This window comes from Gopherus flavomarginatus, chromosome 9 (genome assembly GCF_025201925.1).
Source record: "Gopherus flavomarginatus isolate rGopFla2 chromosome 9, rGopFla2.mat.asm, whole genome shotgun sequence".
Classification (NCBI taxonomy): domain Eukaryota; kingdom Metazoa; phylum Chordata; order Testudines; family Testudinidae; genus Gopherus; species Gopherus flavomarginatus.
The window spans coordinates 86802784-86828424 of NC_066625.1; the positions used below are offsets into that span (position 1 = coordinate 86802784).

Consider the following 25641-nt stretch of genomic DNA (forward strand, 5'->3'; position numbering starts at 1 on the left):
TTCCTCAACTGTCATTGTTAGAAAAAAGAAAAATGAATGCAGAGCTACAAGTGTCCATTTGCAGTATTGCACTGTTCTCTACAGCCAGCAGGTTAACAAACACATCTTGCATCATGTGCACTTTCCACACAGATCGAATGGCCAAGATTCTCTGTTGCACCTAGGATCTGTAAGGTGCAATAGGGCGGAGGTGGCAGGGAGGAAGAGCACAAAAATTGCAGCTTTCTGATTCTGGCTGGCCCTGGCAGATGTTAGAGCAGCCTCGAGCTAAGGTGTGCCTGCTGGTTCTGACTCCTCAGGGCCAGAAGTGAGTGGGGAAGATACAAGAGACAGCTATGCTGGCTGCACCAGCTGGGGAGATCTGGTGCTCTCTGGCCCCAGCACTGTTAAGGGTCTGAGGCAGGGAGAAAATCTGGAACAACCAAGACCTTTTGCACATTTAAGAGCTGGTATACCACATAAGCGGAAGAACTGTTACATGTCATTGCTGGTTCTTTACATTCTATTTTTGTGGGAATGCTCTTTAATATAAAAAAGCTCACACATACACACACCCACACACCCCTAGCCATTGAGGCTCAGCTCATAACTGCTGGACACCGAGCAGCATTCAATGCGCTGCCAGTACATGTAATGGAGTTTAGCAGAAATACCATGGTTTATGCACTGTAGTGAAATGGAGTTATACAGTGATTGATTAATTCCTGCTTCAAATGCCAGCTTTTATTATTGTGTGCAGCTTTGTTCTAGCTGTGCTGGTCCCTGGATATGAGACAAGGTGGCTGAGGTAATATCTTTTACTGGATCAACCTCTGTTGGTGAGAGAGACAAGCTTTCAAGCTCACATAGAACTCTTTGAGTCTTTATTATTCTTTGCTTCAGTGCTGGTTTAGGGCTCCAGCATGCCATATGAGGTCATACAGACACAGCTGCCTGTCAGGGGCAGCGAGAAGATGCACAGTCCAAAGAGGCCTTGGAGAAGGCACTGTGGGTCAGGAAGGCAGAAAGCCCCAGAGCTCCCCTGAGCACAGGCAGTGCATGCTCACTGCTATCTACGGTGACCAGACCGCAAATGTGAAAAATCGGGATGGGGGGGAGGAGGGTAATAGGAGCCTATATAAGAAAAAGACCCAAAAATCGGGACTATCCCTATAAAATCAGGCCATCGGGTCACCCTACTGCTATCCCCATGAAGGAAGTGCCGCAGTTTGCAGAGAGGTGTGTGTATCTGAAGGGTGGCCCTGTGGGAATGCTAGCCACACCAGGGCCTGTATTTGGGGAAGCACTAGGACTGGAGTTGTGGAGGTCTCTGGATGGAGGGAGGTTCCAGTTACCCAGATGGGAGCCAGGCTCACTGTGAATCAATATTTGCAGTAAGTTAACTGGGTAACAGCACAGGGTTAGACTGGCACAGCCCTTGCTTGGCCACTCAGTTGAAGAAGAGGAGGGAGGAAGGCCTCAGATTGTGGGAGAGCACGAGCTACTCATCCTGAGAGAAAGGGGCAGAGAGTGTGAGGGGCCCTAGCTCTGCTCCTTCCCATTTGCCAGCCAGAGAGGCAGTCCAGGTGCACGCCAGGGAGCGAACTGCTACACAAGACATGGAGCGATAACTAACTGCCCCTACAGCAATGGGCAGTGGGGGACGAGTTGTGACTCTGAATCACAATTTGTTCGCTGGTCTGCTGGAGAGAGGCAGTGCAGCTCCACACTGCCCCTTCGTCTGGGCAGATTGTCAAATGCAATCTAGCCCGTAGTGAACTCTGCCATTTCAGACTCTTTCTGAAACACATGGAGACAGTTAATTATTTACAAATGGAACACACTGGAGCTGCTGACTGTGCAATTCTGCTTAGTCGCAAATCAATTACAATTTACATACAGTTGCACTGTTATAACTTAAAAGGGACAGTGACATTTATGGCATCCAATGCAACCAGTAGCCAACTCTTCCATCTGAATTACGTTTACCTTCTTTGCAAAGACACAAGCCATCCACGGGGGAACATGCACCACCATTTTTGCAGTTACACACTGACGAGCAGTTGGCTCCGTAGGTTCCGGCCCCACAAGCAGTGGAGCAATCATCTCCCTGCAAACCAAAATAAAACCAGCGTCAGGCAGAAAAATATGGATTTCAGGAAATTCTCATCTGCACATAAAGGAGGCTTTCATTGTCAACAAGGTACACAGCACACTGAGACTTGATAGTTTAGTCTTCACTGCTTGAACAGTCACCTCTGAGTCCTGTGATTATGATGCAATTAGTGGTTTGATTGACTTGGAGGAAAGGAACACGTTTCTGGCAGCCATTCAACAGGAGGCATGAAAGTTCCAAAAACAAACCACCTAGAACAGATGTTTGAGTATTAACCAAACCATCGCTTATAAAACACTAATCACAAAATACACAGAGTCTGCAGCTCTGCAGAGCTCGGTCGCATCTGAGCCGACACAAAAGCTCCAAAGAAAGGATTTTTCAGTAACCAAAGCCTAACAGAGCTCACGTGTATGCATCCACCACCGATCATGGGTGTGAAAATTAAGTAGTGAAGTGCATTAGACCTTCATATTGATACGCTAACCTAGCTGGTGTATGCATTTGTTTAGGGCTGGACTGTGACTTTCGACAGAGCCTTGAACAAGGAGTGATGTGTAACCTGAATTGCCAGAGAAGCAGCTATGGATGCACTGTGACTCAGACGCCTCTCTGGGTTACAGCCCAGCCCCTGTTTCTGCCTAGCTCTGGGGAGTGGGCAACAACATGATTAGGAGCAAAGATACGCATCCGATAGAGGAGTGGTGTTGGACATTTAGGAGTAGGAAGGCATCGCCCATCAACTTTGTACTCCCTCAGGGTTTGCATCAGCAGCAAATTACAGTGTTCCCTGAGCTGTCTCAGTTGTACTAGTCGCCAAGTATGCCCAGACCCAAGATCTGAGGAGCCCGCGGAAGTGTACAGGGAAAGCATACCCCCTCTTCTACTCCCTTGTGCAGCAGTGTTGTGTAAGTCACAATGAGCTCCTAGACTGAAGCTCTTCGTCAGTGAATTCAATTAGAATATGCAGTTCTATGTCACAGAAAGCCACCACGCACTGCTCTGACACCCACATCTTAGCTGAAGATCAAAGGTGCAGATTTCATGTGTGTATGCCCAGGAGAAGAACCATCACTCCTTTGATGTGACTATGCATTTATCAGCAGATACAAATGTACAAAATGTCAATTTGCTTAGGCTCTAAAAAAGTACCACCTCGCTGGGGGAAACTACGTATTACAGCACTAAGCAGCAAACAAGACATTAAAAGGAAATAAGATCATATTTTATAGTATTACAAATCCACAGATGGTTAAGAGAATTTCCAGCTTTCTATTGTACAGTAAGAGACTGTAAGTAAGGGACTTTCAGCCTTTCTGCTGTACAGCAAACCTTTCTTTTAGGGGGATGGTAGCTAGACCATACAAATATGCTCTGTCCAGAGGCAAATCCTCTAGTCTAATTTTGTAGCGAATGCAGTGTTTGTAAAAGGTGATGGCTTTAGCGGAGACCTTAGTGGAGAGAAAGAGAGACAAGCCCCCTAAAAACGTTTGGCTGCACCAAGGAGTTGGTTTGACAGCCAGGGTGTCTGAAGTGCACTCTTCACCCACACTGTCATATGTGCCTCCAGACTGATGCGGGGGAACCAGAAGTTGATCTGGATGTTAGAGAGGCATTCACTCTCTATGCCCGGTCAGTCCCTCGCCCTTCTGCTGAGAGCGACAATAAGGTGGCCAATTAGTGCCACTTATAGATCCGTTTGTTGTGATGTGGAAACCTGAATGAGATTTCCAACTCATTTCACACAGGACATGGAACAGCCAGTGGTCACTACTAATTTTTGATGACTACAACCTGTGCTGGATTAGAACTGGTGATCTAGAAGTAAAAGCGATTTTCTTGTAAAAGGAAAGAAAAGCAGAGCTATTTGTAAAGTCTAGTGTTCAGTAACTCCACTGTGGCAATATAGGGCATGGATCTAAAATGCGCTAGTAAGTAGGATGAAGGTGTGGCCTAGAGAGGGAGTGTCTGGACTTCTGGGTCTGTGGCTAACTTGGTGACTATGGGTATGGAGATGCAACATCCCCCCTCTGCCAGCTGTACTATGGATACCAAGGGGCAGATCCTCCGGTGGTGCAAATTCCCTGCAGAGTTATCACTATCTGCACCAGCTGTAGGTCAGGCTCCAATAATATTCCCCACTTTAGTCACAGGGATGAGGGGTGTCAATGTTTATAAAGCACTTGGACCTCCTCAGAAGAAAGGTGTTATACAAATGCCCAGTACCATCATGACAATTCAGCCTCTACTCTCAATGTCTTTGGGTTTTGGGGAGCATTATGGTATGTAATTTAAGAATACTGTACTTTGTGGCTTAACCGCAATTAGCCACTTTGTCCCTTCGCAGTTTTATTAATTGTGTGAACAACCTTGAATTAAAAAAGCAAAACAGAACACCTTGTCTCCCCCACCTAGCTGGCTTAATGAGATTTCTCTCCCTGGTTACAACTAGCCAGACCTCCAGAACACCCTCTGAGTGACAACTGCCACATACACTTAACTTCTTAATTATATAATAGGAAAATGCACTTGAACTGTAGCACTGGCACTAAGATATTATTCATTATAAATGCAGAACCGGTTATTAACATTTTGAACTTGATTTGGGAGAATGACCTGTTAATTAAATACATTAAGGTACTGTTAAAGATATGTAAATTCCATGCACCTCTTGCCACTTGCCTCACTGGATAATATTGCAGTACATTTCTATCCAGTTGTTAATGAGTTATATGTTCTATTAAACTGGTATCAAATGTTGTTTACTGGATCTTCCCTCTTGCAATATGGCCCTTTATAGTTCTATCCTATTTAGTAAAATTAATCAACAGCTGTGCACCTTATGTTGATTTTCTTTTTTTCCTGTGAAGTTCAGAAGGTTAATGAGTGTAGTGAAAAGCCTGAATCTGGTATGTGAGATGGGAAGGAAAAGCAAATTCAATCAAATGTATACCCCTGAAAACATTACAGCTATATTAAAAAAATCTAGCTATAAATAACTTGATATTTAACGTCTCTCTTCTATACCAGAGTGATCCATATGGACATCATAAACGTTCAGAAGTGCTTAATTTTGTTGCTCCGATATTTCAAGTTGAAGGCTCAATTCATCAAAATGTATGTCCTGTATCCATCTGAATGAAACTTTATGGCTTTAAGGGTCAAATCCGACTCTCACTTACGTCAATGGAAAGACTTTGACTGGCTTTAATGGGAATTGGATCAGCCCTAATTCAGGAAACTGTGGCATTCAAGTCCATCTCCCCTTGTAAAGCAGTGTCTGCCTGATTCATGTCCTCTCACTTCCCACAACATCTTCTTCAGGCCCAATCCTGTGAGATACTGAGCACCTCAATTCAACAGGAGCTGAGGCTACTCAGCACTTCTCGGCATGCTCAGCAACTAAAAAGAGCAGGCCCTTCATCTGCTCTAATTCTGAACATGATGGGAACATTACAGTACACCAAGCATACACACATGGGATGTTTGGCACCAGTGACACCAAAGAGTTGACTTGTAATCAGAATCAATAGTTGATTAATAGTAACAATAATACTGTAAATATTAGCCAGTCATTGCTAAAACTAAATGAGAGGCTTTTACATTCCTTGGCAGAGATTTGGGCATGCAACGCTCATTATTGTTAATTCACCCCTAAGTACTGATAGGCTAGGCCCAAGGAACCAAATCCCAACAATAATGCAAGTTGCCAGTTCCCATCCATCAGCATCAAATATTAATAGACTCCTGAGGGTCAGAGCATCCATCTTCCCAGATGGTAGTCGATAACATGTCTTGTTTCTGTTCACAAGTAAGGTGGAGGTTTCCTTTCCCCAAAACAGTTATTGTAAAATGGGAAGCAGAGCTTACAAACACACCAAGGCTTTAAGGGCTATTGTGTGAACAAATTGTGGATCCTTAAAGAAATAAGCACTTTTCCTATTCATGATTGCCTTAACAGCATGGGTAAGCTTATTTGTTTCTGTTAAAGGCATGCTCTTGCTATACTTTAAACAATGGCTCTCACATTTTAAGGGCCTGTTACAAAGCTCATCGAAGTCCACAGAAAGACTCTCACTAACTTTAATGCCCTTAAATGCCTAAAAAGCAGCCTTCCAGCAGAAACAATATTGGAAATTGTTATCCAGTACTCTGATGCCAGCTGTGATTCTAAAAATGAGCAACTGTGCCAAGCACAAAGCTGTGGCCATAATTGGTGGCTTTTGTATTTTGAACATTTAAGAGATGAAAAATTAAAACTTTGAAAAGTGAATAAAATCCAGCAGAAAAGTTTACACCGCGGGACCAAATCTAGATCCACTGAAGTCAATGGAAAAACAGAAAATCAATTTTCCACGGCTTCTGCAATGCAGAAGGCTAACAGAGTTGTTATTGAACAATAGATTGTAGGAATAGATTGCCTAGGGAAGTTGTGGAATCTCCGTCTCTGGAGATATTTAAGAGTAGGTTAGATAAATGTCTATTAGGGATGGTCTAGACAGTATTTGGTCCTGCCATGAGGGCAGGGGACTGGACTCGATGACCTCTCAAGGTCCCTTCCAGTCCTAGAGTCTATGAGTCTATGGTCTTTAAGTTAACATTTTAAAAACCTAGGCAACAGTTTTGTGTAAGTGTTCTTACGGGCCACGCAGCACCCACATCTCCTAGCAGAATCAATAGGAATTGAGGACATTTACCGGGCCAATAATAAACTGTACTCACTATATGGCTAACTTGATATTCTGAAAACGGAAAGATTTGCAGAATATTTTTTTGCACCATGTGAGTTATATATGCAACTCCTATCAACCACTGCAGGGGATGTCCATGCACAGGCCCTCAGAGTTTATAATGCATGCACAAAACAGATGGCATGTATGCAGAAGGGCATGTACAGTGCATTACGTATGTAGAGATAAACAGATCAGGATGACAAAATATGGATGCTGTTTGTGGCTGGTGTCTGTGTGTCCAGATAAGCTGATTGCTATGGATTTACTCTATCAAAGTACATATTTATATGTGCATATATACATAATAGGGCACACCAACGTGCTGGTATACAGGATCTGTGCACTGGTGCAGATCACAGATACAGCTCTGTAATATTTACTTATTTAATTGTGACATTTACAATCAACCCAAAGTGGTTCTCTCTAAACATTCCCCCAATGTAAACATATGGTATCCAGCAAAGTGAACTAGCGGAACTGACTGATTTCCCTAATGACATTCCAATGGAAATTTTAATGTGCTCTTCTTAGGCACATTAATAGAAATATGAAATTTTGAACTTTTTATCTGTTTTCTCCTCCACCCCAGACTCCAGCAATTTATTCATGACCTTACAATATAACATCTTAAGTTTTCCAGACATAATGATGTCCTCCGGCAGAATTCCTTTCCCCTCTGGGCGATACTAATTACTCCCTGCAGATGTTGTTATTGGAACTAATGATAAAATGCAGAAAAAAGGTTAGTGCAACAGCCATAAGGTTCTTGTTACTAGTATAATCCAGGGTTTAAATTTGCAGATAATCACTGTTCCTGAGAAAGGACACATTCTCCTTTACTCAGTTTGTTATGTCATTTGATGTAGCTGTGCCAGATATTTAAATACACATACATATTGCAGTAGCCACTGGAAAACCTATTCCAGTGACAGTGTCACTTCATTATTTCACTCATTGCTTTTCTGAGATGGAGAGGGGATGGGAGAGGGAGGGTGATGCTTGTTTAAAGAGGGAATTTAGTGCTCCTGAAAGTTACAGGGCTTGATGGTCCTGGAAACCGAAGTCCTCTATTTAGTCACAAAGCAGTTTCAATACAGCATCAGTGAAGTCTTCCCCATTCTACTCCTCTGAGGGCATCATACCTCTTCTGGAGACATCAATTCTAGAAGTGAGGGGTTAGTTCAGTTTCTCCACACCCAATCAATCCTGGGGCTTTCCAGTGAGACTAAACACAACAATATCAATTACTGCCACAGCTGGCGGTGATGCATTTGGAGTGGGTGTGATGTGTTGCTTTTTCTTCTAAAATCGGACCCCTTTATCCCTTGCTGTTTAAATTACATCCACTTACACTGATTTACCAATGGATGTAACTGACATTGGCATTTATTTCATCTCTTTGTCCTAATATATTAATGTATACAGTAAATATCATAGTAAATGCAAAGTTCAAAAATCTGCCTTCCTGGTAATAATTCTGAAATTTAGTTTATTGTAAAAGGGTTTTAGTGAAATAGAAACAAAACAGAAAGCTTGACTTCCTGGAAACGGTTAGTCAGCAAAATAAAACATATTTTGAGTCCTGTTGGTAGATATATCGTGAGATCTGAGATACTGGTGCATCAATCCCAAAGATCAGAACAAGCAAGTACTGGCTACATTTCTAATGGTGTAACAACCAAAGCCCCTGCTGTGCATAAACAAAGCAGACAGAATTGAGTGGGGAAATTGACAACAAAACTAACCACTCTTTGGTGTTTTTTTTCCAATGCAAGAAGGGCGGCTAGCACATCCCTCGGCCTGCGCCGCTTCCTGCAGCCCCCATTGGCCTGGGACGGCAAACCGTGGCCAGTGGGAGCTGCGATCGGTCGGACCTGCGGACACGGCAGGTAAACAAACCGGCCTGGACTTCCAGGAGCTTTCCCTGAACAAGTGGCGGACTGGCTTTGAGAAGCACTGGTCTAGATGACAATTGTATCTAGTGAATTTTTGTGAATTGGAGCCCAAATGTCTTTTCTATGGGCCTATTTCTGCCACTTTACTCATGGTGAGCAGTACTTTACTCCACAAGCAGTCCCACTGAAGAAAATGGGCCAGAACCATGAATGTGGCCAGACTGTGCTCTAAGCTACCTTTCCAGTCCCCCATTGGGACCGCTTTATTTCCCAGTGTCAATTAGAGCAGCCTAAGGGCTGCTCTCGGCTACATTAGCAGTTCCCTAGGGATGTGCCAGTTTCACAGGATAGCACAGGCTATTCTGGCCACACTCTGTCCAGTGCTTAGCACTAACATACCTCATGCATCAAAGGTGGGAAATGTTCTGGCTTAATGGAACTGCTTGTGGAATGAAGTAATGCTCAGTGTGATTAAAAGGCAACAGAATCTAGCCTTGTGTGATTTTTCCCCCTTCATATTATCAGTTAAAACAAATTTTCAATGCAAATAATTTATTCTGCATATTGAAACAATGGGCGTGATTCCAGCAGGAGTTTTATTCCTATGATCCAAATCATCTAGACATGCACATTAAACAAAATACATACAGAATTTAACAAAGATAATGGGCCAGATCCACAGCTGGTCTAAATCAGCATTGCTCTGTTGACTTCAACGAAGCTAACCTAATTTACACCAGGTGCATTGCAAGGGAGGACAGAGAAAGTACCTCTGGCTGCTCCATGAGCTGCTTTCCTGCCAGGCTCTGGGAGCCCCAAGGAGAGCACAACAGAAGCTCACCTAGCTCTGACTGAGCTCAGGGAGTGCCTAGTAAAGGATGGCTTCCCTTCCTCACATCACTGCCCCGGGCAGCCCAGGGGAAGGAACAGAGAGGGGAAAATGAGAACCAACAACCAGCTCCGGCTCCCTGATTCTCCGACCCAGCCCTGGCTCTAACTTAAAGAAACCATACCACCAGCTGAAGATAGCCAGAGCACACTGCACTCCGGCCCCATCCCACTGTGCTCCCTGGACAAGGAGGAAGATGTAGGAGCTGGCTATCCTGACTCTGCATCTGCTGTGAATGCCTCCAAGTGGGGGAAATCCCTGGCTGGAATTAGGAGTGGTTTCTGTTCATTTTGCACTGCCAAAGTGGCCCAAAGGAAGGGGCATGGGACAAGGATCTGCCTCCAAGTACTGACTGCAGCCTCTTGCCTTTTTGGAACTAGTATATTTGACCCCCCAACTGAGAAGGCTGCACAGCTCTGCAGTAGGGAGGTCAGCATAAGCAGAGAGCTAAACGTACAATCTAGCACTTGAGAGCATCCTGTGGTTTTTGCAACACTCCCTAGAGGTCCAGAAGTCAATGACTGGAGTCCATCATTTCACAGATGTAGCCTTTTTCTCTGTTACAGGTCTACTAGAGAACTGGCAGCATTCCCCGTCTTTGTTAACCACTTCAGGACACCGCGGGTGAGAGAATTCAATGGAAAGCAAATTACTTCTCAGAGAAACATTGAAGAGTAGGGCCAGAAGGGACTGTAGGCCTTAAACCTGGGCCCATGGATCCCTGGGCAGAGCTCAGACCATGGCTACCACCCAGCAATTCACCTGAATAACTGGAGACAATAGCCAACAAAGCACTAGCTCACAAAGGGACCTGTCCACAAAGTTCCTGTCCGGGGGAAACTTCCAGCATCACTAATTGGCTGGGGAGCTCTATTTAAACCAGAAAGAGGCAAAGAAAGTTGTCTGAGAAACTAGAGGAATCCCTGACTGGTTGCTGCCATGGACTCTGCCCGCTTACCTGACTCCAGAGCCCTGCCTTCCTGCTTGTTCCTGTCCTCCTTATTCTACCCCCATCTGTTCGTGGTCCCAGCTTTCCTGCTTCACTCCAAGTCCCAGTTCCTACGTCCCAACCTTGAGGCTGACTCCAGCTCCGACCTTTGGTGTGGCACCTGACTAACCTATTAGACATGACTGCCCAAGCCCCAGTCACTACGGGTCATGGAGTCCAGCCCCCTGTGCTGAGTCAGGACCAAGTAAACCCAGACCATCCCTGACATGTGTTTGCCTACCCTGTTCTTAAAAAACTCCAGTGATGCTGTGTAGGTGAGAAGGTGCTTTTTACGGCAAGAACTGAACAGCATAGGGGGTGCTGGCTTTAGGCTCAGGTAGTCACCTTTCGAGCAGCCAGTATGTAACATGACTTTGTCTTCAATCATCCCACACTAAGTGCAGCAACTCTGTAGTACAAAATGTCACAATATAGTGGGCCAAACCCTTTCCTGGGCGAGTCTACTCACTGCAATGGGCTTGCACCAGGGATGAATTTGGTCCATCCTATTTTTCAGTGCTACGTATTTATGGTTCTACCAGTATGAACTGGGCAATTTAATATGCATATATTGCATCGTCTACTTAACATAATTCTGGTCACTGCTATTATCTGATCTGTGCATGTTCATTAAAAAGAAAAAAAAAAAGACCAGGGGGGTTTCAGCTCTATACTGAACTGTCGGAATATTGAAGACACACACTATAAAATCATGGCAATACCTCCGTGGTTAAGAATGTGCGCGTGTTAATACAAACATGTATATACACACATACAGTAAATATGGCTTCAACACTAAGCTACGATTAGCCAAAGAAAAGAACCCATTGACAGACAAACAAGACATGTCTATGCATGCACGCACATCCTGAAAAAACAGAGACTGGTATCTGGTAGAAGTTCTATTGCCCTCACGACATGCAAAATTATGCAGGGATTTTGGACTTACGTGCACTTTTCTAAAAAGGATAAAATCGAGCCCTCAGAGACCACAGTTAAAGAGAAAATGAAATGAAAAACTAACCAATGATTTACATTCTATTGTAGTGGTTTTAGCAACCCTTAAGTTTTCAATCTGGAATCTGAATTACAAAGAGATTCAACTAGCAGCTATGAAAAGACCTGTCCACAGCTACACAAATAGCACCAATGAAGATATTTAAGTTTAGAAATTTAATAGTTGGAAACAAAACGAAACAATAGATTTCCCTGCAAAATTCATATAAAATAACTCAGTCTGCAGTTAGGTATTGAGCCCCTCTGGTACTGGATGAGGCTACAGAAATGGAAATACAATTTGACATAGCCACACGACCAATTAAAGGTGAAACAGAAGCAATATGTCAACTGATAGCAAAGAGAAGCATTCGGAGTTCCAATATGAAACTAGCTCCTTTGGACCCACTTACAAAATTCTGGAGTATTAAAGTAAATAGAACAGCAGCACAGCTTACAGGAAAAAGCAAACAAAAGAAGAAAGAGGAGGAGAAGTGGGACTTGACTACTGCTGTTATAAGATTATAAATGCTGCATGTAACTGAACAAGTATTACAAAGGGGGACAACAGACATGGCTCATTAATAGAGGAAGGCAATTCTGTTCTCCTATAAATCTGGGGCAATGCCACGGAAGCCAATAATTGATGCTAAAGTAAACCTGGAGTAACAGAGCAGAATTTGGATATCCCAGTACAGATGCAAAGGCTCCTCCACTGAAGAGAGAAAAACAAAACAAAAAAAGGAAGTTCGTAAGGGAGATTTGGAAAAAAAAACCTGCAAGGATTTCAAAGCAAGAGTCATAATTTCTGCAAACCATGCAGAACCACTCTGAACTGCATCCCCTGACCTTGCTAAATATTTCAGCACAATAGTTCACCTCTTAAAAAGCACAAAACAAATGCCTGTGGGTGTAAGGGGACCCTTCATTATGTCCCCTACAGCCAGAGGCTGACGTGAACATTGTCAGGTTTATGGACACAAAGATTCCCAGACAGTGTAGCAGCCAGTGATCCGGCAAAAAGGTCTAATTGGTCAGCAGAAGCTCCAGGGGGAGAAGGAGGACAAGTTTAATAGGCAGCCAGCACCGGGTCTGTTGATATAAAAGGCAGCTGAGAAGCAGCTGAATCTGAAAGCCTGGAAATGGACAGGTGGTCTCCCAATGACGACTCTACTTTGGGATCAGGTTGCAGGATGTCTTACTGTTTTACATTCTGGGGCTGAGAAAAATCTTTCCTCTCTTGCAATCGGCCCTGATTAAACTGTGCCTGCCCAGGTTCCAGATAAACCATTTTTTCCCCAATTCTATAGGCTGCTGCTCTGGCAGTGCCATCCCACAGGGGACCAAGTTTTCAAAAAGGTGTCTACAATGTAACAGAAACAGAACACAGTATGGGATGAATGTAACGCTTGTGAAAGGCGCCAGATTGACAGTTCTAAGGGATAGAGTTCTCTATTTATCCACAGAAACACTACAGCCCCGGATTGGTATCATAAGCTTGGTTACACAGCCCCATCCTTGACCTTGACCTTGAGGGTGAAAGGGTGGTTCAGTCTAGCAGCAAGTTTGCCAACCAGGGCCAATAGAGATGAGATTAGTGATGTGGACACATGCCCACTGGAAGCTGGACTGAGACCAAATTCATTTCATACAGGCCACTGAACAGCCAACAGAAGATAATTGTCAGTCTGTACTGATTTAGCCCAGATTTGCACCAGTAGCCAAAGGATGAAAGGCTTATCTCCTGGACCAGCCAGTCCCCTATGCCCACAAAAATGGCAGACAGCCATTCTGGACATACAGATCTCTTGTGCATGCAAGTAGATAGGTTAGCCAATTCAGAGATGATAATTTTGCAGAGGTATCAAGGTGGGAACCAATGAGGACCTTCTGTTGGTCTCTGAGCATTCAGTGGGGGACTCCCAGGGATTACAAGTCATTCACCTGGCTGAGTCCATTTTTACACAGGAAAGCCAAAGCCTTCTTAAACTCTTTGCCACATTAGGCATCCTTGCCAGTAACCAAACGAGAGTGGCCACTCCACCTGGACATGAACAAAGACAGTTCCTGGAAATGGTTTCAGGATGTCTGCTTTTCAAAAGCAACTTGTGACAGGATGGTGGCCCTCTAACTGCTGGTCCTGGATGAGGAATGGTAAAAACCAACAAAGTGGACCCTTGTAGAGATGCTGGAACTTATTAGGGTGGAACGGTGTGGTAAAATATGGATCATGCCACAGAGGGCTCTCTTGGACACCAATGAATGGAGGCCTTCAGGCATGCAGTCCAACCGACAGAGAAACTTTCTGTATGACTTGGAAGTATCAATGACTAAAAACACTTCCTTTCACCTCTATCTCACCAGAAAACTCCATCTTCCACATTCTGGATGAGGGTCAGGCTGGTGCAAGATGTGGTTGCCTGCCTCCTCCATGGTTTAGGTTCAAAGAATCATAGAATATCAGGGTTGAAAAGTACCTCAGAAGGTCATGTAGTCCAACCCCCTGCTCGAAGCAGGACCAATTCCAAACTAAATCATCCCAGCCAGGGTTTTGTCAAGCCTGACCTTAAAAAACTCCAAGGAAGGAGATTCTACCACCTCCCTAGGTAATCCATTCCAGTGCTTCACCACCCTCCTAGTGAAAAAGTTTTTCCTAATATCCAACCTAAACCTACCGTACTGCAACTTTAGACCATTACTCCTTGTTCTGTCATCTGGTACCACTGAGAACAGTCTAGACCCACTCTCTTTGGAACCCTCTTTCAAGTAGTTGAAAGCAGCTATCAAATCCCCTCTCATTCTTCTCTTCTGCAGACTAAACAATCCCAGTTCCCTTAGCCTCTCCTCATAAAACACATGCTCCAGCCCCCTAATCATTTTTGTTGCCCTCCGCTAGACTCTTCTCAATTTTTCCACATCCTTCTTGTAGTGTGGGGCCCAAAACCGGACACAGCACTCTAGATGAGGCCTCACCAATGCTGAATAGAGGGGAATGATCACGTCCCTCAATCTGCTGGCAATGTCCCTACTTATACAGCCCAAAATTCCGTTAGCCTTCTTGGCAACAAGGGCACGCTGTAGACTCATATCCAACTTCTCGTCCACTGTAACCCCTAGATCCTTTTCTGCAGAACTGCTGCCTAGCCATTCGGTCCCTAGTTTGTAGCAGTGCATGGGATTCTTCTGTCCTAAGTACAAGACGCTGCACATGTCCTTGTTAAATCTCATCAGATTTCTTTTGGCTCAATCCTCTAATTTGTCTAGACACCTCTATATCCTATCCCTACCCTCCAGGGTATCTACCACTCCTCCCAGTTTAGTGTCATCTGCAAACTTGCTCAGGGTGCAGTCCACACCATCCTCCAGATCATTAATGACGATATTGAACAAAACTGGCCCCAGGACTGACCCTTGGGGCATTCCGCTTGATACTGGCTGCCAACTAGACATGCAACCATTGATCACTACCCATTGAGCTCGACGATCTAGCCAGCTTTCTATCCATATTATAGTCCATGCATCCAAATCCATACTTCTTTAACTTGCTGGCAAGAATACTGCTGGAGATCATATCAAAAGCTTTGCTAAAATCAAGGATTAACACGTCCACTGCTTTCCCCTCTGTCAAGGTTCCTTCCCCACTCTGAACTTTAGGGTACAAATGTGGGGACCTGCATGGACAGTTCTAAGCGTCATTACTAGCTTAGATCTGGTACACTGCCACCATCCAGAATTTCAGTGTCTGGAGCACTTTCTGTCCCCCCAAAACTTTCCCCTCCCTGGGTTGCCTTGAGGGACTTCACCAATTCTCTAGTGAACACAGATCCAAACCCCTTGGATCTTAAAACAAGGAGAAATTAACCATCCCCCCTCTTTTCCCCCCACCAATCCCTGGTGAGTTCAGATCCAATCCCCTTGGATCTTAAAACAAGGAAAAAATCAATCAGGTTCTTAAAAAGAAAGCTTTTTATTAAAGAAAGAAAAACAAAAATCATCTCTGTAAAATCAAGATGGAAAATACTTTACAGGGTAATCAGATTCATATAGCCCAGAGGAACCCCCTCTAGCCTTAGGTTCAAAGTTACAGCAAACAGAGGTAAAATCCTCTCAGCAAAAAAAGAACATTTACAAGTTGAGAAAACAAAAATAAGACTAACAAGCCTTGCCTGGCTATTACTTACAAGATTGAAACATGAGAGACTGATTCAGAAAGATTTGGAGAGCCTGGATTGATGTCTGGTCCCTCTTAGTCCCAAGAGCGAACAACCCCCAAAACAAAGAGCACAAACAAAGACTTCCTTTCTCCAAAATTTGAAAGTATCTTGTCCCCTTATTGGTCCTCTGGTCAGGTGTCAGCCAGGTTCACTGAGCTTCTTAACCCTTTACAGGTAAAAGAGACATCAACCCTTAACTATCTGTTTATGACACCCTCATCCACAGAGCCAGTTATCTCATCACAGAAGGTAATTAGATTAGTCAGGAATGACCTGCCTTTGGTGAATCCATGCTGACTGTGCCTGACCATTTTCCTCTCCTCTAAGTGCTTCAGAATTGATTCCTTGAGAACCTGCTCCATGATTTTTCCAGGGACTGAGGTGAGGCTGACTGGCCTGTTGTTCCCTGGATCCTCCTCCTACCCTTTTTTAAAGATGGCCACTACATTAGCCTTTTTCCAGTCATTCGGGTCCTCTCCTAATTGCCATGAGTTTTCAAAGATAATGGACAATGGCTCTGCAATCACATCCGCTAACTCCTTTAGCACCTTTGGATGCAGTGCATCTGGCCCCATGGACTTGTGCTCGTCCAGCTTTTCAAAATAATCCTGAACTGCTTCTTTCTCTACAGAGGGCTGGTCATCTCCTCCCCTGCTGTGCTGCCCAGTGCAGTAGTCTGGGAGCTGACCTTGTTTGTGAAGACAGAGGCAAAAAAAGCATTGAGTACATTAGGTTTTTCCACATTCTCTGTCACTAGGTTGCCTCCCTCATTCTGTAAGGGGCCCACACTTTCCTTGATTTTCTTCTTGTTACTCTTAACATCTCATTTTGTGGCCTCACTCCACCTCAGATAGTTAATCCCCCTAGGGACAGTTATATGACTATAAGGGAAGAAAACAAAAGGAGGGGCAATAAATGGCATGTTGAAAAAACATCCAGGGAGGAGAAAGAACGCAAAGGCCGATAGTATAAAGACAAGTTCCTTCCTTATCATGCTCCAAGCTCAGACTCTGGCCACACAAAGTCCTTTTTATTTTTGGGACCTTGATGCAGGGTGTTTTTTTGGTCTTGCAACTGATTATTGATTCAGCCACACCTTCAAGCTAGCACGTGAGCAAAAAGCCACATGTGCAACCCCTCTGTCGGTGGTTGCCACTGCTACTAGCTGTTCACCTTTATTCTGAAGCAATGGATTATGAATACAAATGGGCAAGCAGAAAATGTAACTTGTTTGTGCCGTTATGTAATTTGTGAAATAAGACTGGGCAAACCATTTTTGTTGCCTGTAATATTCCAGTTGATTCGACAATTGCTGTGCCACAAAACCTTCCCCGCCCCCACCCTCCCACCAGCCAGTAAAATTCATATTGGTGATTGGTAACAAAAACACCATGATAAAAGAGTTGAATTTATTTTATACTTATAAATGAAAAGAGCTGTTCACAAAGGGGGGTAACCGATATGCTCAGTATATCAAGGATAAAAGGAGAGAGGCTCTATTGAAGATTTTTTCCCCCTTTTTTTTTTTAAATCTTTTGATGAGGTGCCCTGTTGCTCTGAGATGAGCTTCCACTGAAGTACTTTTAGAATTACCTCAAAGAGAAACTGATCATTTAAATGAATTAAAGACCCCAAAACAGATTCACTATCTCAACCCCAGGATCATTTTTCATGACAAGAATTCTGTGAAGTTTATGAAATACCTTTACTACTGAATCAAGGGTTTATAAGACCATGAAGAATCTCATTCATTTGCCAATATTACTTCTGAAATGGTGAAGGATGGTACATTTATAATAAAGATGAAAGCAAATATGGGGAAGAATGTGATTCTTCTGATACATTTATATTTATCAATCATGAGTGTCAGAGAAAGCTCTTGCCCTTGAAATTCCTCCTGATCTGCACGGGATTTTTACCCTGCTTGGTAAATTCAGCTGAAGAACACTAAGTTTCTGTAAGATACTCCCTTCCTTCAAGGAAGAGGAAATTTTAAAGGGCCAGAACTGAAGAGTGGGTACAGACGCTGTTCTGTTATGCAGAAAAAGAACGAAGGAGATTTGGTGTCGGTTGAGATGGTTACACCACATAATGCAACGCGACAAGACATGAACCAACATTCAGCATAGAAAGACAGTCACTTTTTGTATATGCATCTACACAGTCAAGGTAAAAATACCAAGGATGTTCTTATTTGACCCTCTCCACCATTCATCATTGCTAATTTAAGTTACATTCTGGCACAATGCATCTCTTCCCCCCAATTCTTTCCAGGAGGTTACTATCTTCACTATTGTGGTCCCAAGACTCTTTGCCCTCATGCCAAAGTGATGGGTGAATTAGGGCTGCAGATGAACAAATGGTTTTCCTCTCTTTTGTGTCTTCCCTTCAAGGATCCAGGGACAGATGTTGTGTGTGCCAGAGTCCAGAGGGAACACTCAATAGACCACTTCAGTCCCCCTTTGCAGATTAAGAATGTGGAAAAAGGTAGTTGGTGGTTTTATTCATTTTGGTGTGGGCTGTGCAGGCCTATTTGTTTCTTTTACAGGAGCCGAAAACTGGCCAGAGATTTTTGTTTGTGTTAACTGATATATTATTTGTTAGGATTGTTCTGTATATTGTAGTAGATTTCTATTTAATTATATTATACAGTGTCTACCCTGTTATTTATGGTATGTTATAGAGGACAGATTCTACTCCAAACATGTGCAGAAATGTAGATGTAAACTCAAAGGCAGAATTTGTTTCTCAGTGATAGGACCAAGTATTACATTCAGAAACTACCACTTAACACACAAAATTAAGGACTCAGACACACTTGGGCCCAAAGTCCTCAAAACTTGAAGTCCTTCTGCAGACACAAGCCCCATTGAGCTCAATGGGAGTTACATACACATAAGGGCTTAAAGATCAGGACAGAAACTAAGGACATCCCTTTATTAATGTTTTTAAAATCCAGTTTTGATGGCATAATAACAAAAGATTCAAATGAGTATAGATGCATAATACAGGGTCATAACTGGGCAAGCCTAAAGGACTCGGAGGGATATTCCAAAAGAAAAGTCATCTCTTATAAAGAAATAATTATTTTTATCGTTTCCATCCCTTTCCTTACCATAGAATACAGAGATGGACCTGTATGGGAATTACCAATATGGTCAAGAAAAAAGTGTCAGAATGAATTCTTTCATTTCGGTGATGAAGTGCTAGCTTTGCTTGCCAGCATGCAGGATTCAATAAAAATAGACAGGTCTTCAAAAAACTGCAGCATAAATAGATGAAATCTTTGAAGTAATATAAGTTCTGTCACCCAGATATGAAATATAGAACTTTGTGCACCCACTAAACTAAAAGCTGACCAAACACTCCATCTACATGTATTAAAGTTTGCTGAAAGTGTCTTGGCCTGAGAAATGTTCTAGTGCCATATCTCCTTGCAACATCAGATAGCGAAAAAGAATCAGAAGGTAAATATGTTTTTCAAAGGAAAAATGAAACACCCACAAAGAAACAAACGCATAAAGCCAAGCAAGATCTCAGTAGCTAGTTAACCATAGTTTCTCAAAGAGCTGCAATTAGTTGCAGAATGGAGAGTGTGAACTTTTCAGTCTGATTTCAGCAGCATATATAATAACTTGAGTAAGTGGAAAGCTGATAAGTATGTGCTGGGGGTTGGTTTCAAGATTTCCTTGCGAGACAGAAGGTCAGGATTCCTGTGGTCTCCTGTCATATTTAATTCATATCCTCTGGCCTTCTTTGCTTTGTTTACTGAATTACAGAAATACAATTCAGTGAACCAAAAACAAAAGAAAAAAGATCAGGGTAAATCCTGACTTCACTTGCACCCCAGTAGCACCATCACCTTGAGTGGTCTTGTAACAGTGTAAGTGAGGGCAGAATCTGGCCTTTAGACTTTTAGAAAACAGACAAAATGCTAAAATCTGGGGAAGGGAGGACACAGCGAGGCAGTGTAAACCCTACTGCCACCTCCACAATTACTTTCAAGTCATTTATCACGAGGAATATAGAGTGACTTTCTGTGGCAGGGGTGAGTGGGTGGATTTTCTATCATTAGAGACATTTCCTCTGCTTTAATCTCCAGTTTACAGTGGCTCCTTGTATGTGTTTATCAGATTCTTCCGTGTCACTAGTGTGCATTCCCAATATACAGGTACTCTTGGGGGAGGGCTTTTCAAATCCATGATTTGTGGTTAAGCAGATCAGTAATCAGGGGCTGTCCTCATGCATGTTTATTAAAAGTGCCGCATACTAACTTCCCAGTGGGCTTGCTTGTCATTACAGTACTCCACAGTCGTCTTAATGGCACAGCTGCGCCCCTCAGATCCCCTGCATAGGAGAGGCTCAGCAGCTGCAGGACCTACTACAGCCCCGATGTCGCTGGAGCAGCTGTGGAGCCAGCTCTGCAGCCAGCGGGGAGAAGATTCTGTTCCTCTCAACTCCCATGGACCTCCCATCACACAACCCACTTTCTGCTTGTACACTGGGTTCAAGATCAGAACTGAAATGTATTAATAATCATTTGTCTCCCCTACCCAATGCCCAATTACCTCAAAATAGACAAAACACTTCCATTTGTATTATAAAGAAGCCGCTGTTTGGGCTACCTCACCACATATACACGGTATCCTGCCACCACCACTGGGCCACCTCACTACATACACACGGTATCCTGCCACCATCATCTGGACCACCTCATCACATACACAAAACAACTATTTGTCTGCTTCTTCAGCATCAGTGGCAGCCCTTCCTCCAGCTCAGTTACAACATCCCTTCCCTCATGCTGGTGAAACAATGGTGTTCTGATTGTTTCCACTTCCCAGGTGCTGATGGTCACACGCAGTTGAACTGTTACAGGGAAAGAAAACATGCCAGTGTGTGGACTGCCCTCAGCTCAGACAAAGTTCCTATTTGCTGAAATTTGCCATCTGCCCTATACATTAGCAGATGTGTTAAGATACGGGCACAGGCATGTCCTCGGTGGCTACATTTAATGTTTGGAACCACAGGTAATCTGCAGGGCTACAACCGATAGACTTCAGCACCACAGCACAGACTTCTACCTCTTGAGCGAACAGAATAAGTCTGTCACCATCAGAAGTAATTGGTTGTTATCTTCCATGCTAGCCACGAGACAGGGATGTGACACACACACCTTACATGTGAGTTACATACTCATCTGAAGATTCTGTTGGCAGTGGACTAGATTCTGTTCTCACATCCACCAATGTAAATCTGAACTCTGTTACACTAGTGCAAATCCACAGTAAGCGAGGGAAGCAATTAACTCCAGTGATTGCACAGATTGCACAGATCAGTTAGGTTTTTCAGACATCCCTTAGGGCGGGTCTACACACAGTTTTTGTACACTTCAACTATATTGGTTTAGAAACCAATATTGTTGAAGTGGTCTAATCCCCTAGTCAGGACAGAGTTTTATTTAATGTACGTTTGCAGAAACAAGCAATATCCCTACAGGAACCTTTAATACCAGCATTAGTCACTTTTTGGAGACATGTATGTGGAGATCTGGCAGCAGAGTTTCACCCAAAATGTCCATTAAGGAAAATAAAGATATAAAATGACCTGAAACCCCATCCAAGATGTTTTAGCTGGCCAATATTTTGCTTTGGCATTTTAATTTTTAGACGTGACACACCTAATAAATATTTTCACAGCGATACTGTACGTTTTTATTTTAAAACTTAAAATCTGTTTAACTTCCAAAAATTTAGCAAACTACTCAGACACATTTCAACTTATGGGATGGCTGTATTTCCACTTAAATACATTTAGCAAAGGTGACCAGATGCTTTGTGTTTTTAATGGCTTGTTCTACGTCCCAACAAAATTTCCCAGTTTTGGCTGCATTCGCAGATAACACATTTTGAAACCCTGCCCAGCTGCCCTGACACAGACGAGCCATGGCAGAGTAAAAAAAAACCAGACCATCTGTGCAAGAGAAGTGGGTAGAGGGAGTTCTTTGGCAGCAAAAGGCCCTGCCATTTCTTGGTCACTACACTTTCTAGCTATCCAACAAACTGAAACGTTCTGGGTCCAACCTATCTGCCTTTCCAGCTATTGCACATTAAAAAGCTTCCTATCTTACATGAAACCTTTTACCTTACTCTGCTATGGAAGCTTCTGTTTAGATCCAATACTTCTGCAGAATGTCTGATTTTTATCTCTCATTAATTCTTTGCAATTACATGTCACAATTGCTGCCCTCTGGGCTACAGCAACCAAGCTTCATATTAGGGGAAAAAAGCATGAAACAATTCATTTATGCCAACCCCAACTAATTAGTTCTGTCCAGTTCCATACCAGCAGCACTCTATTGCCTGTGCTGCCATGTGCCAGACACCCACATTCAGAAACACTCCATTCACGCCCAGGCTGGTGGAGTCCAAGGGCAAAATTCTGCTTTGACAGCTCCCCACTGCTTCGGCAAGAGCCGTGCATGCATACCTGGGGCTGAATCTGGTCTCAAGCCTGTCACTGAGATGATCTGCTTTGTGACTTGAGAGGGTTCTGGCCCCCACCCTGCATCTACAGCACGATCTGCAGGCTGCTCCATGGTGGAGCATTAATATTTGCTCCATACCCAGAAGATGGAATGTGCAACAAAGCTAGCTCAGCGGGGGAGAAGGGATTCAAGGTGGAGAGAAAAGGTGGCTGAGATTCTGCCAAATCTTCCTTGAAGCCTATATTCTCTAGCATCTGAAAGAACTATTGTAACTCGATTCATCTGGCACGCGTACGAATGACAAATACACTTCAGAGGCAATAAATTAGCAATTTCAAGGCTTTACATCCCCTCATGGACTAATTGCCAGAGATTATAGTACATTATGAGAAAGCAATGATACTAATGCCTAAATATGCTTCAGTGACTATAGAGCTATCCTCAATAACCATGCTGCTTAAATGTCTGTGCAAGAAGCCTCTTCATTATGAGATTAAATATTATTTTGAAGCAAGGTTATAGGAATTTACTAGGCTTCATCTTTGCAGTAATGCAGTTTGGGAGCAATATATATTGCAAAATATGTTTTTACTAATAGGAAAAGTAAAGGATCTCAAAATATTTGTATTCTGTATATCTGAATGGTATTCCTGGCAAGAAAGAGGATCTTTATTTTACAGTTGCTATTAGCATGCTGTGGGCCTCATTTCTCCCTCTTTCTTACCCTGGTTTCACAGTGGTGGATTGACTCCTGATTTATTCCTGTGTTAATGAGTGGAGAATTAGGCTCCATGAGCTATATTTTTTAAAATGCCTAAGCAAGTTAGGTGCCCAACAATCAATGACTCCCCACAGGAGTTAGCCACTTATCTTCCTTAGGCACTTTGGAAAATCCTAGCCCACATATCTAAAAATATATACTTCATTAAGACAACTGCTAAAAAGCAGACTGGGACTCCAATCCTCAGGCTCAACATAGAACCTGCAGTAGGGGACAAAGGAGGCTTAAACCATCGCTGCATTTCTGGAGATAGCAGCTGGGGAGCAACAGAACAAAGGACCACGAGACCAAATTCCTCTTATTTTTTTGCAGGCACCCCATGTTAAATACCCAGTTATTTTTGTCTCTCTCTCACCATATATCCTGGAGCACAGGTGCATTTTCCTGTCACACTACCACAATCTGCACCGTTCTGGCAAAGGCAGATCAGCTGGCAGCCTTCACCATAGTATCCAAGAGGACAGGTGTCGTTGCAATAAAGTCCAGCCGAGCCAGCTTTACAGGTACATTCTCCAGAGAGCGGATGGCAGCTAATGAAGAAAGACAGGCATTATGGAGAGGTATAGATGAATCAACAATCCTCTTTGTAAAGAGCAACAACACCTTAAAGTAGAAAATTCCAAGTCAAATATCTGCCAGAGTTAGATTATAAATTACAAAAATGCTAAAATTTGTTCAGGACAGCTATAAAAGGCAGGAAATGTCTGCCCAAAGGTGACATGATGCCAACTTGTCACAGGCATTCAGAAACCTGCAAAGAGCAGAGGATTTCACACACCGGGGCATTTGCTCTTTTCCCCCCAATCAAATCAATGTGAGTTTTGGCATAAACATCAATGGAGGCGGAGGCTTCACATAAATGGCAGTATTTAGGCACAATATGGTCAGTTTAGGATGGGCAGGGGCTCAGAACCCACAGCTACATTAAATGGGGCTCAGCAAAGCCACAGTCCTGAAGCTGTGCACAGAGCTGAAATCAACGGGAGTCCTGTGACAAATTCTCAAGCCAGGGCCTCTGTGAGTGTGACACAACAGAACTCTCTAAGGTACCTGAATGCTCAATAGCAAGTGTTTCCACTAGCCATTAAGGGTTTGAATCCCATTTTCACTAAGGCCCCTTGGCAACTATCTGGCAGCAGAAAGGGGCCAAAGTGTAAATAAAAAAAAAGCTATAAGGGCCAGATTGTGCCTGGTCCTCGTACAGGTCCCAAGGTAGGTAGGGGACAAGCATCCTTCTTCCTTTTATCCTTGCACGCGTCTCCCCACCACACACACACCATGGAGCAGCCAGTAGGTGCCCCCTTGTGTGCCCCCCACACTTCCTCCTCTCTGTGCAGAAACTGCTCCCTTCTAGCTCCCACTGGGCCATGCGCCATGCAAAAGGGGCATGGCCATCACCTTGCTGCTTCTCTACACTGACCAGTAAAGCCAGCTGGATGCAGATGGCATTACATGCTCCAGTGGATGAGCTTTTCCTGGGTGCTGGGGTACTCAGGGAAGCACTATGCTCCTTCTGGGCCTCTGCACCATAAGACTGTTGTGCCGTAATGGCACCATCTGGCCCTAGGGTAGAGAGAAGAGGAATAACTTTGTGACAAGTGGGGATTTCCTCTCCTAGTCTCTAACATAAAATCTATAGAGAGATCATCCTAGGAATCTTTTCCCTGGTTCCTACCAATCTAGACTATTTACTGTTTATAGTTACTTGTTGGCATGGGTTTCTTCGTAGCTATACCATTAATATCCTGTATGTTCATTTTAAAGTTAACCTCAGAAAGCCTGGCTTGTGAGCCTATTTTATGCACTCATTGGTAGAAGAGATTAGTCACATACTGTTGTGACTAAGAATCACCACATTTTGCGACTGTCCTATGTTTCATCATAAATAGTGTTTTACTGACTAATTAAAACAATTCATCAGCCTAATGAACCACCAGCCATGAAATTCTGACAAAGCATCCCCTGAAATGATGGTTGCTCACGCAGCACCTCTTAACATTTAGATAAAAATAATAAAAGCTCATTTTTTCTCCCTGTGCAACTATTCATCATTATCTAATGAGAGCAGAAAGCCAAACATTAAAGGAATATTTCTGGAAAGGATTTTTTTTGTTGTTTCTTTGGTTTTGTTTCTACTGCACGTATTATAGGGTTTCACTGGTGCAGCATCTGTTGTCTAAATTAAATCTTTCAAAAATAATATATGATCACAGCAGTTTGAATCAGTCTATGACAATTCAATTGAAAATTCTCTATCCCGTAAGCATTTCTGCTTGAAGGCAGGCTCTTTTATCAAATAGGACAGATTTTTTGCATGGGATGTGGGCTATTTATTAAGGGCAAAATTCATCTTAACACCCACAACAAAGCTAGAGTAAACTGGCATTGTGCAGGGAGCAGCAAAATAGTTGGGGGAATGGAATCCACCCCCAGGTCCACTAGCATGTATGTGGAAGCACTGTCACCCCTCCATGGATCCAATTCCACTTCCAGACTGGAAGAGGGCAACGATCTTGCACATGCCCGACAGAAGCTTGTGGCCTCTAGATTCACATAATCAGCC

At 43.4% G+C, this 25641-nt stretch overlaps 1 protein-coding gene across 11 annotated transcripts in view; it reads right to left on the reverse strand.

Moving 5' to 3' along the window:
* Positions 1–25641, reverse strand: part of MEGF11 (multiple EGF like domains 11) — a 385567-nt gene that overhangs the window by 86513 nt on the left and 273413 nt on the right. For all 11 annotated transcript variants that reach the window (XM_050967532.1, XM_050967528.1, XM_050967531.1 and 8 more), the window contains 2 exons: positions 23434–23608; positions 1969–2089 (listed from right to left, as the gene is read on the reverse strand). In XM_050967532.1, coding sequence (XP_050823489.1) covers positions 1969–2089; positions 23434–23608 — 296 coding nt within the window. The remainder of the gene's footprint in view (positions 1–1968; positions 2090–23433; positions 23609–25641) is intronic.